The sequence below is a fragment of the Tamandua tetradactyla genome, chromosome 2 (assembly GCF_023851605.1).
Source record: "Tamandua tetradactyla isolate mTamTet1 chromosome 2, mTamTet1.pri, whole genome shotgun sequence".
NCBI lineage: Eukaryota > Metazoa > Chordata > Mammalia > Pilosa > Myrmecophagidae > Tamandua > Tamandua tetradactyla.
Genome location: NC_135328.1, coordinates 185,982,579 through 185,997,022, shown reverse-complemented (window position 1 = coordinate 185,997,022; position 14,444 = coordinate 185,982,579). Strand labels below are relative to the sequence as shown.

General features: G+C 43.6%; 1 protein-coding gene across 13 annotated transcripts in view; it reads left to right on the top strand.

Annotated features, from left to right (window-relative positions):
- Positions 1 to 14,444, top strand: part of MACF1 (microtubule actin crosslinking factor 1) — a 379,780-nt gene that overhangs the window by 307,790 nt on the left and 57,546 nt on the right. For 12 of the 13 annotated variants that reach the window (XM_077150197.1, XM_077150196.1, XM_077150193.1 and 9 more), the window contains 3 exons: positions 11,812 to 11,973; positions 12,176 to 12,346; positions 12,939 to 13,105. In XM_077150197.1, coding sequence (XP_077006312.1) covers positions 11,812 to 11,973; positions 12,176 to 12,346; positions 12,939 to 13,105 — 500 coding nt within the window. Of the gene's footprint in view, positions 1 to 1,987; positions 6,335 to 11,811; positions 11,974 to 12,175; positions 12,347 to 12,938; positions 13,106 to 14,444 lie in introns of those variants that run through there. The other variant, XM_077150198.1, reaches the window with a different exon arrangement.

Here is a 14,444-nt window from a genome sequence, read left to right as displayed (position 1 = left end):
GTTTTTTGGATTTGAGAGGGCATAGTTTTACACTTCGTTTCTCACTTCAAAATAGACTGTTGATCAGCCATGCCCTCTGATCACAGGCTTCAGCCCACACCTCATTTTTGCAAGGATGGTCTCTGGCTCAGGGTTTCACTGCCAGATCTCCCTCCTTACACCAATCATTGGTGTCTCACTGTTTGACTAAAGGATAGAAATAACTTTCCATAAGTTTTATCATTCATATTGACCAAATGGTCCAACAGAGCTTCAGAAATGTTAAGTCTTTATTTTTCCCTTTACATCATTGAAACGAATGGCCGTTACAAAAACAGCCTAGTATTGCTTCCCTTCAGAAATGCAGCTGCCTCTGGTGGACAGTTTCCTAGGTTGTCCTTTGTACTTTCTTTGTTTAACCTTCACCAGATGACTACATGGCATTCTGAAAAGGCAAAAAGGCTTTGAACAGGACTGTGGGTCACTTTTCTCTAGTATTTTCCGTGAGACTTGAAATAAGATTCATGGCTTAGAAGAGCACTGCTTTTCAGTGGGACCCCAAAGAGGCCCAGGTTTACTTGGATGTACTCAGGAATAAAGAAGCCCGGTATTTGGGGCGTGGGGCGCTGCTGTTGGCATCTCCACTGCCCTTCCCCCCTTCTGTTTCTTAGTCATTGACCCCACTCATGTCTGTGTGTGGAGAAATCCTGGTGAGAGGATGGAACGATACTTGAAGTACGTGAGAAGAGAAGGGAGAGGTAGAGCGTGCCTAGAGTCTATTCAACAACTTGATCCCTGGGCGAGGCCAAATTCCTTCGAACGCCGAGAAAGTGCCCGGTTTAGGGCTGGAACGTTCTTCCGCCGGGCAGGGGAGCACTTAAAGGTGACATTGGAGGGACTGAAGACAGTCTTTGGCGGCAAAGCTGGAGTTGAGGGCGACACAGGATTTCCCCCTCCCCCAAGCCGGCGCGACCCTGCGGGCAGATGGGGCCCCGAGTGGCCCTTGCCAGGGCCGGCTGGCTGGGGGGAGGGGAGGCGCGAGCGCCCCTGCCCAGTTTGCTCGCCCTTGGGCTGGGCTCCGGGCCCGGCGAGTTGGAACGAGGCGGGGGCAGAAGAGGGCAGGCCCGCGGGAAGAGGGCGGGGCTTTCCTTTGTCAGGGGATTTGCGCGGCGCGGCGGAGACTCGCGCTGCTGCCACTCTCCTCCCCTCGCCCTCTCGGGGGCGGGGCTTTCTACTCCGGCCCCATGGCTGGGTGGGCGTTGGCTGCGTAAGCAGATCCGACGGCGCCTGAGGTTCCTCCAGCCGAATCCGGCAGAAGCTCCTCCTTCGGAACCTCGGCTCCCAATCCCTTCCGCCGGCCACCCCCCTCCTCTCCCGTCGCTCCTTTTCTCTGCTCCCAGCCAGGCCCCGCCTCCGCCCTCCTCTCCTTGGCTCTCCGCGGCGCGCGCTCCCGGGCTTCCAGAGGGGCTACCCGGGAGGGGCGACACGGTGCGGCGCGGCGGCGGCGGGGAGAAGCGGGAGGAGAGCCGCCCTCCAGCCAAGCACTTACAGCGAGCGGCAAGCGAGGGGGCCGGCGAGCAGCGCGGCGCGAGGGAGAACGGCTTGGGGCCGCCCCCCCCGCCCTGCCCGGCCCGAGCGGAGCCTTTTGTTCCCAGCCAGAAGTTTGCATGCCGGGACCGTGACAGCTGCGGGCGGGGAGGACAGCGGGGGCGCGGGGCCAGCAGCGGCGGTGCAGAATAGAGGCGGCTGCTTGACATGCAGCCCACGGCGCGGCGGCTGCGGGCTGGGGACTGGCGGCGGCAGGGGAGGCGGCGCCCACAGCACACGGGACTCAGCTGCCGGAGGGACAAACTAACTTCCTGAGCGCGGGACCTGAGACCGGCGCGGCCGGGAGCCACCTGCCACTCTGCGGTGAGGCTATCCTGGACCTTCGGGGCACGCAGCATGGCACAGGGGGGGCGGGCCTTGCTGAGCGAGCCCTTCTGACAGACCCTCAGACACTACTGTAGCCTGCCGGCTTTCTGGAAGGCCCGCCGCGGTTTCCACTCACGGTGTTTTGTGGTCACAGCGCAGGGCTGGCCTGGGAGCCACAACAATGCCATGATGTTTTGGAGACAGGAAGCTCCAAACTGGCCCCGAATGAAGGACTTCCTGTGTTTAAAGTTGCAGGAATATCCGCTGACCAGCCCAGTTCAAATGCAAACACCCGAACTAGGGAGGACGAATGGCTAATTCAGACCAGCTGGACTCTCGAGGGCTGAAACTGAGGATAAAATGAAAGGAATTCTTAGGATCTCAGGCTATAAATGAAGACTAGAGAGGCCGTGCCATTGTTGTTAAAGGACAAATCAGTACAAATTTGCTGCTTCCAATTCTGCTTCAGTGAAGAGTGAGTGGAAATAGATATTGAATAAGACTTAATATCAGGTGATTTTTGCTGACTGAATTAGAAAGAGCAGAAATCTTTACAAAACAAAACCAGAAGCCATACAAGGAATTATTTTGTCTATTAAATTATATCATTCATCTGCCTGCAACTATGAGGCAACCAGCCTGTGAAGGAAAAGCTGGACGTGTTAGAGCTTCTCCTAAAATGGTTTCAAAGTGGGACTTCCAGGCCTTTCCTGGAGGGCAGATGCAGTTGGTGGTTTGGAGTATGAACATATAAAAGGATTTTTAACTTATGCAGAATGTATTTGGGGGAAATCTGTGAAAAGACTTTTAAAATGTTTCTTGTTCATCTTGATTGAAAAGTATGGGTAAGCCACTAAGCAGGCCAGACTGTTTAAGGCAGAACCCCACCTGCCTGGGGAAAGGAGAAGAGGAGGATGGCTATATAGAGGATTGCTATGTTCCACAGAGGTCTATATATGATACAATGAGGATAAATGAACAAATTGACCAGGGGTCAAAACTTAATCAGACTTCAAAAAGCACCATGGAGAAAATGGAAGGAAGTACTATATCCAGCAATGGTACGTTAGGAGCAGCATCTAATGTTTTTGAATCTAGGGTTCCAGAAGGCAAGAAGCTGGATGAGAGAATAATATTTGATGCACTTAAACTAAGCAGTGATGTGCAGAAGTCAGCACCTTTGCCACCCAGAAGGCGGCCAAATGCAGAACGCAAGGACAATGTTAATAGGAGATCTTGGAAGTCCTTCATGCCACCCAACTTCCCAGAATTTGCAGAAAGATTGGAAGTTTCTCTCAGTGAGGTTTCAGAAGCTGGTGCTTCAAATCCTTGCTTGCAAGAGAAGAGGGAATCCAGTTCTGTGTTAACAGAAAGTTCTGGCCATTTGGACCACAGGGAATCTCAGTCAGAATCGGTAACTCTAGAACATATGTCCAAATCCATAGGCATTCCAGAAGTACAGGATGTGAAAAACTTAAGTGAAGACTGCCAGGACTTCAAGTTTCAGCAGCACAGTGAGAGTTCTCCCACTGAATTCCAGCCCCTAGAATCCGAGGCTGCAGCAGCAAGTGGTAACACAGATGTAGTGCAGGAACACAGATTCTCAAGTGCAACCTGGCCCAGGGCCATGAAAAGTTTGGCTAAGAGAGGCTTCAGTGAGAAGCAGCACCCCCTTGGGGATGCAGCCTGCACTGTGGAAATAGCACCTCTCTCCCCTTGCCTCAGTGAAGAGCTCTTGGATCCAGAATTGCATAGTCTCATAACCCCCAGCCTGAGAGAGAAAACCGAGTCTGAGCTAAAGTTTGAGGAGGATGAGCGATGGATCATGATGGAGGCTGAGGAGGAGTGGGAGGAGGAGAAACTGTCAGAGAGAGGAAAGACTTTTCTAATGGTAGATGAGAAAAAGAACAACCTGGCAGATATTTTTGAAGAAAGGGAACAAGCAAACACTGTAGCAGTAGTGGAGGAGGTTGCTGATTGCTCAGCTGCTGTCTTGGGAACTTTTGACCACCTAACCCTTGGTCAGATTTGTTGCTCTGATGACTCCCAGCCAGCTAAGGACCATTTTTCTTCCCTTCCCAAGGAAATACCACTTGATTGCATTTGTGGTCTCATAGACGTGGATGCAGCAGGTGAGATGAAAAACAGAAATGCTCAAGGGCTGGGAAGTCTTGTTTCAGATTTAGAATGTATTGTTGGTTCTGTTGATGCAGAACAGCTTTCTGATACAGATTCAGTGCAGATGTTTCTTGAACTTGAAAAGGAATGTTTATGTGAAGAAGGAGTAACTCCTCTAGTTGAGCTGGAGAATCAAGCCTCTTCTGAAGGGCTGGCCCCATCCCAGGATGCAGAAAATTCACTTGTAATTAGTCATTTTCCAGAGGCTGCCTTAGAAAAGGAACAGCATGTAGGCCTTTTAAATCTAAAGCTAAAGGATTATGCTATTGGATTGGATTGTGAATATTTTAATGCCCTGGATTCTTCTCAGGTGCCTAATACTTTGGAACTTATTGCCCCCCCTTTTATCATGAGGGACACTTCCACTGTTACCCAGGAGGAGTGTGAAAAAGTGCCTTTTAACCCCAAGACTGCAGGGGAATTTAAGTTCAGACACCCAGCTGATTTGGAGTCACTGGGAGAGCTGGACTCAGAAGAGTTGCTGAACTCTAATCACAGGGCTTCTCATGAAGAAAATGTATCAGGCTTTATTGCTTCTGAGCTAGCCAAAGAAAATGGCAATTTGCCCCAGGTAGAAGGCGGTCAAATTGAGGGAAATGTTGAGGAGTGTGCTGAGAGGGTCTCCCTCATTACTGCTTTTAATTGTGAACTAGCAAATGTTACCTCAGGGCCTGAAGTAGAAGTGTTATATGATTCACTTTTACTAGCAGATGAGATTCATTTGGAAAGTGAGAAAGGAGCTATTAATCAAGAAAATAATAGTGTGACTTCCTCGGTAAATGTGGACCCTTACGAATTTTTGTCCAAGGATAATGAACAGGTTTGTGATGAGGATGGTAAGGTGAAAGAGCTGGATTATGAAGCCAAGCTGTTGGAGAGTCAAGCCCCAGCATATTTTCATAGAGACTTCCCAGAGCAGGTTTCCCAGACTCTCCAGAGGAAGCCCTCAGAGTCAGAGATTCTCAGTCTGCACTTGTTAGTTGGAGGAATGAGACATGGCAGAGATGGAGTAGAAACTGTGAATGATACCACGACTAAGCTGAATATGGCCTCATCAGGTGAGATGGAAACGAGAGACCCAGATTCATTGCTAAATATCTTTCAGGAGGAACAAATTACCAGGGCTAATAATAATGTACCAGTTTTGGAAGAATGGGTGCCCGGTCCACAGAGGCCTGTCCCAACTGCTGCCATGCCCACTATAGAGAAAGATGTCCTAGATGCTGCAGTGCCCGTCCCAGAGGAGCCTGCTGCCTCAGCTGTTGGAGTGTCTGCCCCTGAGGGGGCTGCTGCAGCTGCTGCTGTGGTGCCCTCCCCAGAGGAAACTGCTTCAGTGGCCACCATAGAGGCCCGTGTCCCAGCCACGTCAGTGGTCACTGTAGAGGAGGATGTCCCAGCTGCTGCAATATCTGCCCCAGAAGGGGCTGATGCAGCTGCTGTAGTGTCTGCCTCAGGGGAAGATGTCTTAGCTGCTTCAGCAGTCACCACAGAGGAGCATGCCTCAGATACTACAGTATCTGTCCCAGAAGGAGCTGCTTCAGTGCCTGCCCTGGAGGAAGACATACCAGCTACTTCAGAGGTCATGATAGAGGAGACTGTCCCTGGTGCTTCAGTGGCTCCCACAGAAGCAGATGTCTTAGCTGCTTCAGTCGTTACCATAGAGGAGGTGTGGGCCTCGGGGGGCGCTGCTCCAGCTGCGGTGGTGCCTGCGTCAGAAGGGACTGCTCCAGCTGCCGCAGTGCCTGCATCAGAAGGGACTGCTCCAGCTGCTGCAGTGCCTACGTCAGAAGGGACTGCTTCAGCTGCTGCAGTGCCCACCACAGAGGAGGATGACATCTCAGAGGAGCCTCCTACGCCAACTGCTGCAGTTCTCATACCAGGAGAACCTCCCGCCCCAGCTACTGCAGTACACACTCCAGAGGAGCCTGCTGTCCCAGTTGTTGGGGTACTTACTCCAGAAGGGGGTGCTGTTCCAGCTGTTGGGGTATCTGCTGCAGAGGAAGGTACCGCCCCAGCTGTCAGAGTGCCCACCCCAGAAGGGGGTACTGCTCTAGCTGCTGCAGTACCTGCTATTGGAGTTTTTCCCACTGAAGTACCCTTGGGAGATGCTGTCCATGCTGACTCAGTGCCTATCTCAAAAGGAGAAACTCCTCTTCTGGAGGAAGACCTTGGCCCCCCTGCATTTGGAATAAAAGAGGTGACTGGGACAGTGTTGCATGAGGAAGTGCCTCTGGCTGCAATTTATGGACTAAGTTCACATGAGGTAATGATTGTTCATTTTGTTGTGGGGTGGGGAAAGAGTCTGGAGAGGAAAGTGAAATTTGCAAGTTCTCTGACTTGTTGATATTAGAAAGGGCACAGCGATTACATTTATAAGGAACCAATCAAATCTGTGTAGAGGTAAAAAAAAATCCAGAGAAACCCTTAATATCGGTCTCTGGGGTCTCTGTTTCCCCATCTACAAAATGAGTAGATGAGGCCAAGTAATCTCTAAGGATCCTTCCAGCTATAGGAGGCAGTCATTTTATGAACTGTTACCTAATATAAATGACAGGAGAAGGAAAGAGTAGCCTAGTTACAAGGTCGCCCATCCTCTTTGAAGTGTAGTTACTTTATTTAATATCTGAATGCCGATAGAATATATCTGTGTACAATAAGAAAGATCTGAGCAATAGCTTCAGCCAGGATTATTAACCACTAAAAGTGTAATGAGGCTATTTTGAGAATACTTATTCATACAAGACAAATATCATTATGGAGTTAACATGAGTGTACATATTTTACTATATTGGTGAAAAATGATAACTGTATTGTATGGATTTTGTTTCTACCATTTTGAGAGGATTCCTGGAGGCAATCGAACCTGCCATTTTTATACATAAACATTTAGAACTTGACAAAAGATCATACCCAAAATGTAATTTAGAATGAACTGCCTTAGATCCTCTGTATGTGTGTATGTACATTCAAATGTACACATGTATTCATGGTTAAAATAGATATAAACTTCCTAATTGCCAATTAGGAAAGAGTTTGGTAGAAGAAACAAAGTGCCAGAACGTGTTATTTCTAAGGTGGGATTGTAAGCCCATTGAGAGTAATCTGGTTATTTAAACCCTCTGTTCATTTATAGACTTCCTCAGTCTTACTCCTAGTCAGTGGTTCAGAAGAAGAAAAAGACCTTTGGTATATAATAAGAGTTCTTAAAATTTAAGACAAAAGTTGGGGAGCCCCTGGTTTCAGTTTGCTAAAGCTTCCAGAATGCAATATACCAGAAGTGGATTGGCTTTTGCAAAGGAGCTTCATTAGGTTACAAGTTTACAGTTCTAAGGCCATAAAAATGTCCAAATTAAGGTATCAAGAGGGAGATAGGAGATACCTTTTCTAAGGAAAGGCTGCTGGCATTTGGGGTTCCTGTGCCACATGGGAAGGCACATGGTGACATTTGCAGGTCCTTCTCTCCTGACCTTCTTTCCTGGTTTCAGAATGACTCTCTCAGCTCCTGTGGGCCCTTCTGGCTTCTCCTGGGGCATTTTCTTTCTCTCAGCTCTCTCTAAAGTGTCTCTGCCTTTTAGCCTCTCAGAAAGGACTCCCACAAGGGGATTAAGACCCATCTTGAATAGGCGGGTCACATCTTCATGGAAACAACTTAAGCAAAAGGTCCCACTTACAGTAGGTCTGTACCCACAGGGATGGATTAAAAAAATACAGGCTTTCCTAGGGTACGTAACAGATTCAAACCAGCACACCCCACAATGCCAGTGCAGTGTTTGAATGCCCATCTGATAGAACCTGCATGGGTCTGTTTGTTTCCCTAACACCATCCCTCTATACATGGATGCACTCACTGAATAAATATTTTTTGCATATCTATTCTGTACCAGGTGGGTGAACAGAGTTGCCATGGTCCCTGCCCTCGTGGAGCTAATACTATTAGACAGACAAACAGTAAGCAAAAAATTAGACAACCATAAAACTATAAATTGTGGCAAATGCTTTGAAATGAAAAGTAAACACTATGGTAAGAAATTATATAGGGGGATTTAAATTAAATTAGAAGGTCAGGAAATTAATTTTTAAAACCTAAACCTGAAGAGTGAATAGAAGTTATTTAGGCAGAGGCAGGGAAGAACTCTCTAAACAATGGAAATGGAATCTGGGAAGAGCTTGGCATGTTAAAATGAAAGAAGGCCAGATAGCTAGCTAGAGCACAGTGAGCAAGAGAGAAGAGTGAGTGCCTGATGTAAAGCTGGAGAGGTAGGAAGGGGCCAGATGATGGAAGGACTGACTGAGAAGTTTAGATTTGACCTTAAAAATGATAGGAAGTATTGAAAGGTGTTTAAGTAAGGGAATGTGAGGTGATTTGATTTACATTTTTGAAAGATTACTTTCAATTTACAGACAGAGAAACCTGGTCCATGCTGACATTAAACATTCCTAACATTTTTTAGGGTTTATGAAGCTCTGATTTCTTTTGTATCTTTATTTTATTAGCTTGTGTTTTAATAGTTGACATGGAATACAGAAAACACTGAGGAGTTTGCAAATGAAAAAAAATTAATCAAACTGGCCCCTGTATGTAGAATGGATTGTAGGGAATCAAGGATAAAAGTGGAGAGGTCTGCTAGATTATTGTAATTATTGAGGTGGTGTAGTGTAGAGAGGTATCTGTGGATTTGAAGACAACTGGGTGGATTAATATATATTTTAGAGGTAGAATTAAAAAGACCTGATAATGGTTTATATGTTGAGAGTGAGAGACAGGAAGTTACCATGCATGACTTCTAGGTTCTGGTTTGAACAGCTGAGTGGGTGGAGGTAGTAGTAAAGTGCTGATTCAGGGAAGAACAAATTTTAGTGGAGGGGAAAGTAGAAGATACTGTACTGTTTTGGAGCTGTTAGGTTTGAGATGCCTGTGATTCATTTGTATGGTGATATTAGGAAAGCAATTGGATATGTAGATTGAAACTCAGAAGAGAGGTATAAATTTTAGTCATAAACATATTATCATTAATATTTAAAACAATTTGGAATGGTAGAATTGCCCAGGAAAAGTATAGAATGGGGAGAAAGCTCAGGACCAATATCCTCACCCACCCCACCCCCAACCACCCCCAAAGACCCAATTATCTTGGAGAAAAAGAGAAGGAAGAAGAAAGCAGTGGACCCAGAAAGGGTCAGTCAGGATGAAAGCTGAGAATACTCTGACTTCACTAAAGATAAAGTATTTTAAGAAGTTGTTCTGTTTCATGACCCCATTACATCTTATAGTCTTGGAGTAATATTTACTAGTGTAGTTATCTGAGAAGTTTGTCAGGGCTGATAAGTTAATAGAGTGACATATTTCACTAAGAGCCCATGAAATACTAAGGAGTAGAAGTTTTAATGTATCTTAAAGCACTGGCTTTGCAAAACAGCTTTATTTGGGAGTTTGGAGAAAGGAGCAAGGGTTTTCAAATTTACTTTCTTTAAAATTCTGTTCAGTTGTCTTCAAAATAAGTATCTAGAAAATTTTTATTTAAATGTTCTTTTGTATATTTTTGATCTTCTGAAAAACTTAATGCATAGAGTGTAAGTGGGAAACAGAAAGGAATCCCTAATGCTTCTGTGGAAAATGTTCATAAAAAAAATCTACTTTTGTGTGTGTGCTCTGTATGGTGGGGGTCACATTCCATTCCTTTTCTGTGTGGTTGTCCCATTATTGCAGCACCATTTTGTTGTAATTTTTTTTTGAGGAAACGTGCATACAAATCTACTTTCTTAAAAAAAGAGTTAGTTCTGTTATGGGAAAGAGATTATTAAGCTGTTTAAATATACTTTACTTTTCTGCATCATTTTCTGCATCCAGTAGAACTTCCTGAGAACATTGAGATTCTCTGCTGTCCAATACAGTAGGCTGCAATGCAGTAGCCTAACCACATGTGACTTTTGACCACATATATGATTAATGTGACTGAGGAGATGAATTTAATTTGTTTTAAAGGCCACATGTCGAAGCTAGTGGCTACTAGTAGCTTTGGATAGCATGGAAAGATTTAAATGTCAAAGTGTGAGACAGGCTTTGATTATTGGATAAAAGGTAGTGTGCACTTGAGATCTTTCCTCCTGAGATCTTTCCTCCGTGCCTTTGGTTTTGTGCCTTCTTTGTCTTTCCAGTCCCACCACCACTATTTTATTGCAACAGAACAACTTAAAATATGTTTCCCACCATGTCCTCTGATTTTCTGCTGTGAAAACCTCTTTAAGGGCGGGCCACGGTGGCTCAGCAGGCAAGAACGCTTGCCTGGAATGACCCGGGTTCGATTCCCGGTATTAAAAAAAAAAAACAAAAAAATCTCTTTAAAGTTATAAAATAGAATTGTAGCACTTGCTTTGTTTGGAAACCATGCTGTTGGGGGAAAAAATTTTTCTGGCGGAACTGCCTTGTTGTGTTGCCTAACATAACATGGCATAATCAAATTATAGTACAAAATGAATTGCACTAACATTACCCTTAAAACCTTCCTTTTTCAGTGTTTTCTGAACTTTCTCTCCCTCATGAGTCACTTATCCAACCATAGGCTGTTCTTTCTGGAGTAAGTTTCCTTAATCCTAGTGTGATCTGTGGTCTCATGTAGGCCACAACTAGTCTTGCCCAACTTTATCATTTTCTTTTACATTTATTTTTGTCTTCCTCCATTTTCCTCTAGCCTTAATTTACTTACCCCTCTCACTGACACTGAAGGAACTTTTTATGGGAGAGTGTGGAAATAAATCTAGGCTAATAATGATATGGTTGATTTTATGATCTTAATAATTGAGAGAAACCTCATCTTAGAGGCAGATATTTATTTTGTTCTTTTCCTTAATATCCTTCACATGGCAAAGGTAACCATTCTTCTATCCTGTTTGTTTCCTTTTAGAAATGACTAAGTAGTAATGGAGTTTAAACATAGTAGAGAGAAGTATGAAGATTGCTTGTTACATTTGTTCACACTGATTTAAAATTCCTTTTTTTTTTTTAGTAGTGGGTGTGATATACGCTATCATTTTTTGACAATATTTTATATACCCACATATGTCCATTCAGAACATATGTCTGAAGTTAAGGACATTTCCCAATATTATTGGCCCATTTCCCTTTGTAACCAGAGGAATTCTGTTTCAAGATTATTGGCTGTGTGTAATCTGTGGTTCTGGAACAGAATGCAGTTAAATGGCCACAGGGGAGTTAAGCTATGAGGTTAGTGTGTTTTTCACACCATTAATATGTTCTGACTAATTGAGTTATTAGTCCCAGTCAGAGAAGAGCATTGCCTATATTAGTGGTCAGTTAGAACTATTCCCCAAGGTATTTTTGATCTTAAATACTAGTTACTGGGTATCATTTTTCCCTTTTAGGATTAATATACATCATATGTTTATGATATTTTTGAGGATGAGGCATCTCTATTCCCTATAGATTTTTTTTCATTAAAAATTAAGCAACATTAAAAAAAAAAGCCCACAAATCATTGGGTTAAAGATCTAAGTAATGCTGTAACCCTCTGTAATTACATGCCCATAAGAAGCTGTAATGAAATATGAAACCACATGTTATCCTTGATACTTCCCTGGGCAAATGGCTTTTTTTTTTTTTTTTTTTTAATTCCTGGCCCTCCTTCATTGAACCATAAACCTCCTGAGAATAACCAGCCACTGTGTGGTGTAGAGCATTTAATAGCCTTTAGATCAAATCTTCTTTGGCTTGCTATTATCTAGACATTTCAGAAAGAACAAGTGGATCCCCTTCAGATGAAATTGCAGCAAGTGAATGGACTTGGCCAGGGATTGATTCAGAGTGCAGGAAAAAACTGTGATGTACAGGGTTTGGAAAATGACATGGAAGAGATCAATGCTCGATGGAATACCCTGAATAAAAAGGTAAGTTGGGGCTGGGGGATGGTAACCTAATCCTGAGAATAGAAGTCGTGGAAAAGAAAAACATCCAGATTTAAGGTTTCGCTGGAACCTGAATGCAAATACAAATTTAGCAGTTGTAATCTGTAATTACCAGAAAGGGTCAGGAGTGATTTTAAAACTTCTCTTGCCTTTCTCATAGTGATCCTGTTTATCTCTGATTCAGGTTGCACAAAGAATTGCACAACTACAGGAGGCTTTGCTGCGTTGTGGGAAGTTTCAAGATGCCTTGGAGCCATTGCTCAGCTGGTTGGCAGACACTGAGGAGCTCATAGCCAATCAGAAACCTCCATCTGCTGAATATAAAGTAGTAAAAGCACAGATCCAGGAACAGAAGGTGAGTGAGAATGTTGGGACAGTGAACTGTAACAACCGTAGAAAGTGGCAGACAACACAGTTGCTTATAAGTTCAAGGAGCACATTCGGGAGTTTTAGTAGAATCTTGTCCTATTTTGTGTGAGCCTAGAAAAAAGAAAAGGTGGAAACAGATTTTCATCACCTTCCTTTTATCTACTAGTTTACTGTGGCTATTGGACTGGACAATTTTATTTTGGTTTTTCATTCACAGCTTAAATTCAGAGTTTTGATTTTACAGGGTCAGCAATATTCTAAATAATGTTGTTTGTCATATACAAGGTTCTGCATTTATTTTTTAACTTCCATTTCAGGATAGTTTCTTGATTTGAGGAAAGTTTCTTGTTAGTCACATGTTGACAGTTGCTGCTCCATTTAAAAGCTTACTTGTGTGAAAAATTATGTGGGCAGTAGGAACTATATTGTGTCTCATGTTTTTACCTCAAGGATGAAAAAAAATTCTGTAGTCCAGTTCAGTTTAGAATTTGGTAGAGTTGGGTTTTTACCCCTTATTTCAGACTAAAAATGACCCTATGCTATCACTTTCTTACTCTTTTAAAATGTGAATATAACAGTTGCTCCAGCGGCTGCTAGACGATCGAAAGGCTACAGTAGATATGCTTCAAGCAGAAGGAGGCAGAATAGCCCAGTCAGCTGAGCTAACTGATAGAGAGAAAATCACTGGACAGTTGGAGAGTCTTGAAAGTAGATGGAGTGAACTACTCAGCAAGGCAGCAGCCAGGTAAGGCCAAAGGGATTTTGAAGAATGGATCAGAGAAGGTTTGTTTTGTCCTGTTTTTTGACTCACTGTCACTGAGATGCTCTAAAAGCTCCTGGAAGGCTTTATACAGTTCTTTGGAAGGGATTTAATAGCTTGAAGGATAAATTTTTAGAGACAATCCTCATAACCAGGATCACTGTCAGGAAATGAGCTTCATCTATTCCATAAATGTCTGAGTACTGGAAAACTCATTGTTCTGTCATTGTTGTGCTGCCTTATAATCATTGTTCAGATGACACATGCAAATTCTTACAAGCCAGCCAAGTTATTTTTTTTGTTTTGAAACAGCTTTTTTCCCCTTCATATTTATAAATAATGCTTTTGATACTTAGAATTGAAATTTATTACATTACAACTAGGAGCTAGTTTGTGGTTCTTTTAAATATATGGGCATTTAAGCAATGCATGAACTTTATTCAGTGAATGACTAAAACACAGGCAACCCTTTTCTCCTCCAAGGAAATGCTTTCACTTTCCATAGCTTTAAGTTACCCTAATGTCACCTGAGTTTCATATGTCACATGGATGTCTTTACTTGTAGCTTATACGGTCCCCGGTTTTAAAAAAATAAATACCAGTTAATCAGAAATCAATATGAGGATATTGGAGATGATGGTTTATTATTGTTTTCTTACATTCTCTAGGTAGCTGTTTAGTTTGTAAGCTGCCAGAAAGTGTTACATATCAGAAACAGAATGGCTTTTAAAAAGGGGAGTGTATGAATTTGCAAGTTAACAGTTCTAAGGTCATGAGAATGTCCAAATTAATGCACCAACAAGAGGTTACCTTCACTCAAGAAAGGCTGATGAAGTTCCGAGTTTCTCTCTCAGCTGGGAGGGCACATGTCAACATCTGCTAGCTTTCTTTCCCAGCTTCTTATTTCATGAAGCTCCCCTGGGGCCATTTTCCTTCTTCATCTCCAAAGATCTCTGGCTGTGCGGACTCTGTTGGTTCTGGTTGCTCTTCAGCTTTTTCCAAAATGGTTCCTTCTTAAAGGGCTCTAGTAAGGAATCCTACCTTGAATGCATAGAAACACATATCCATGGAAACCATCTAATCAAAAGTGACTACCCACAATTGGATGGCTTCTATCTGTGTGGAAACAACAAAAAAGCTCCCACCCAACAATATTGAATGAAAAATTAAAGCTTGTCTGGGGTACACAACAGATTCAAACCGGGACAGTAGCCAATGACAGTATTCAAATAATTCCTCTTTCAGCCTATTTACCTCCATCTGCCCATGGCTTATTTCTTATCTGAGTTGGAATTATTTGATAAATATTTATTAAAGTATGGCT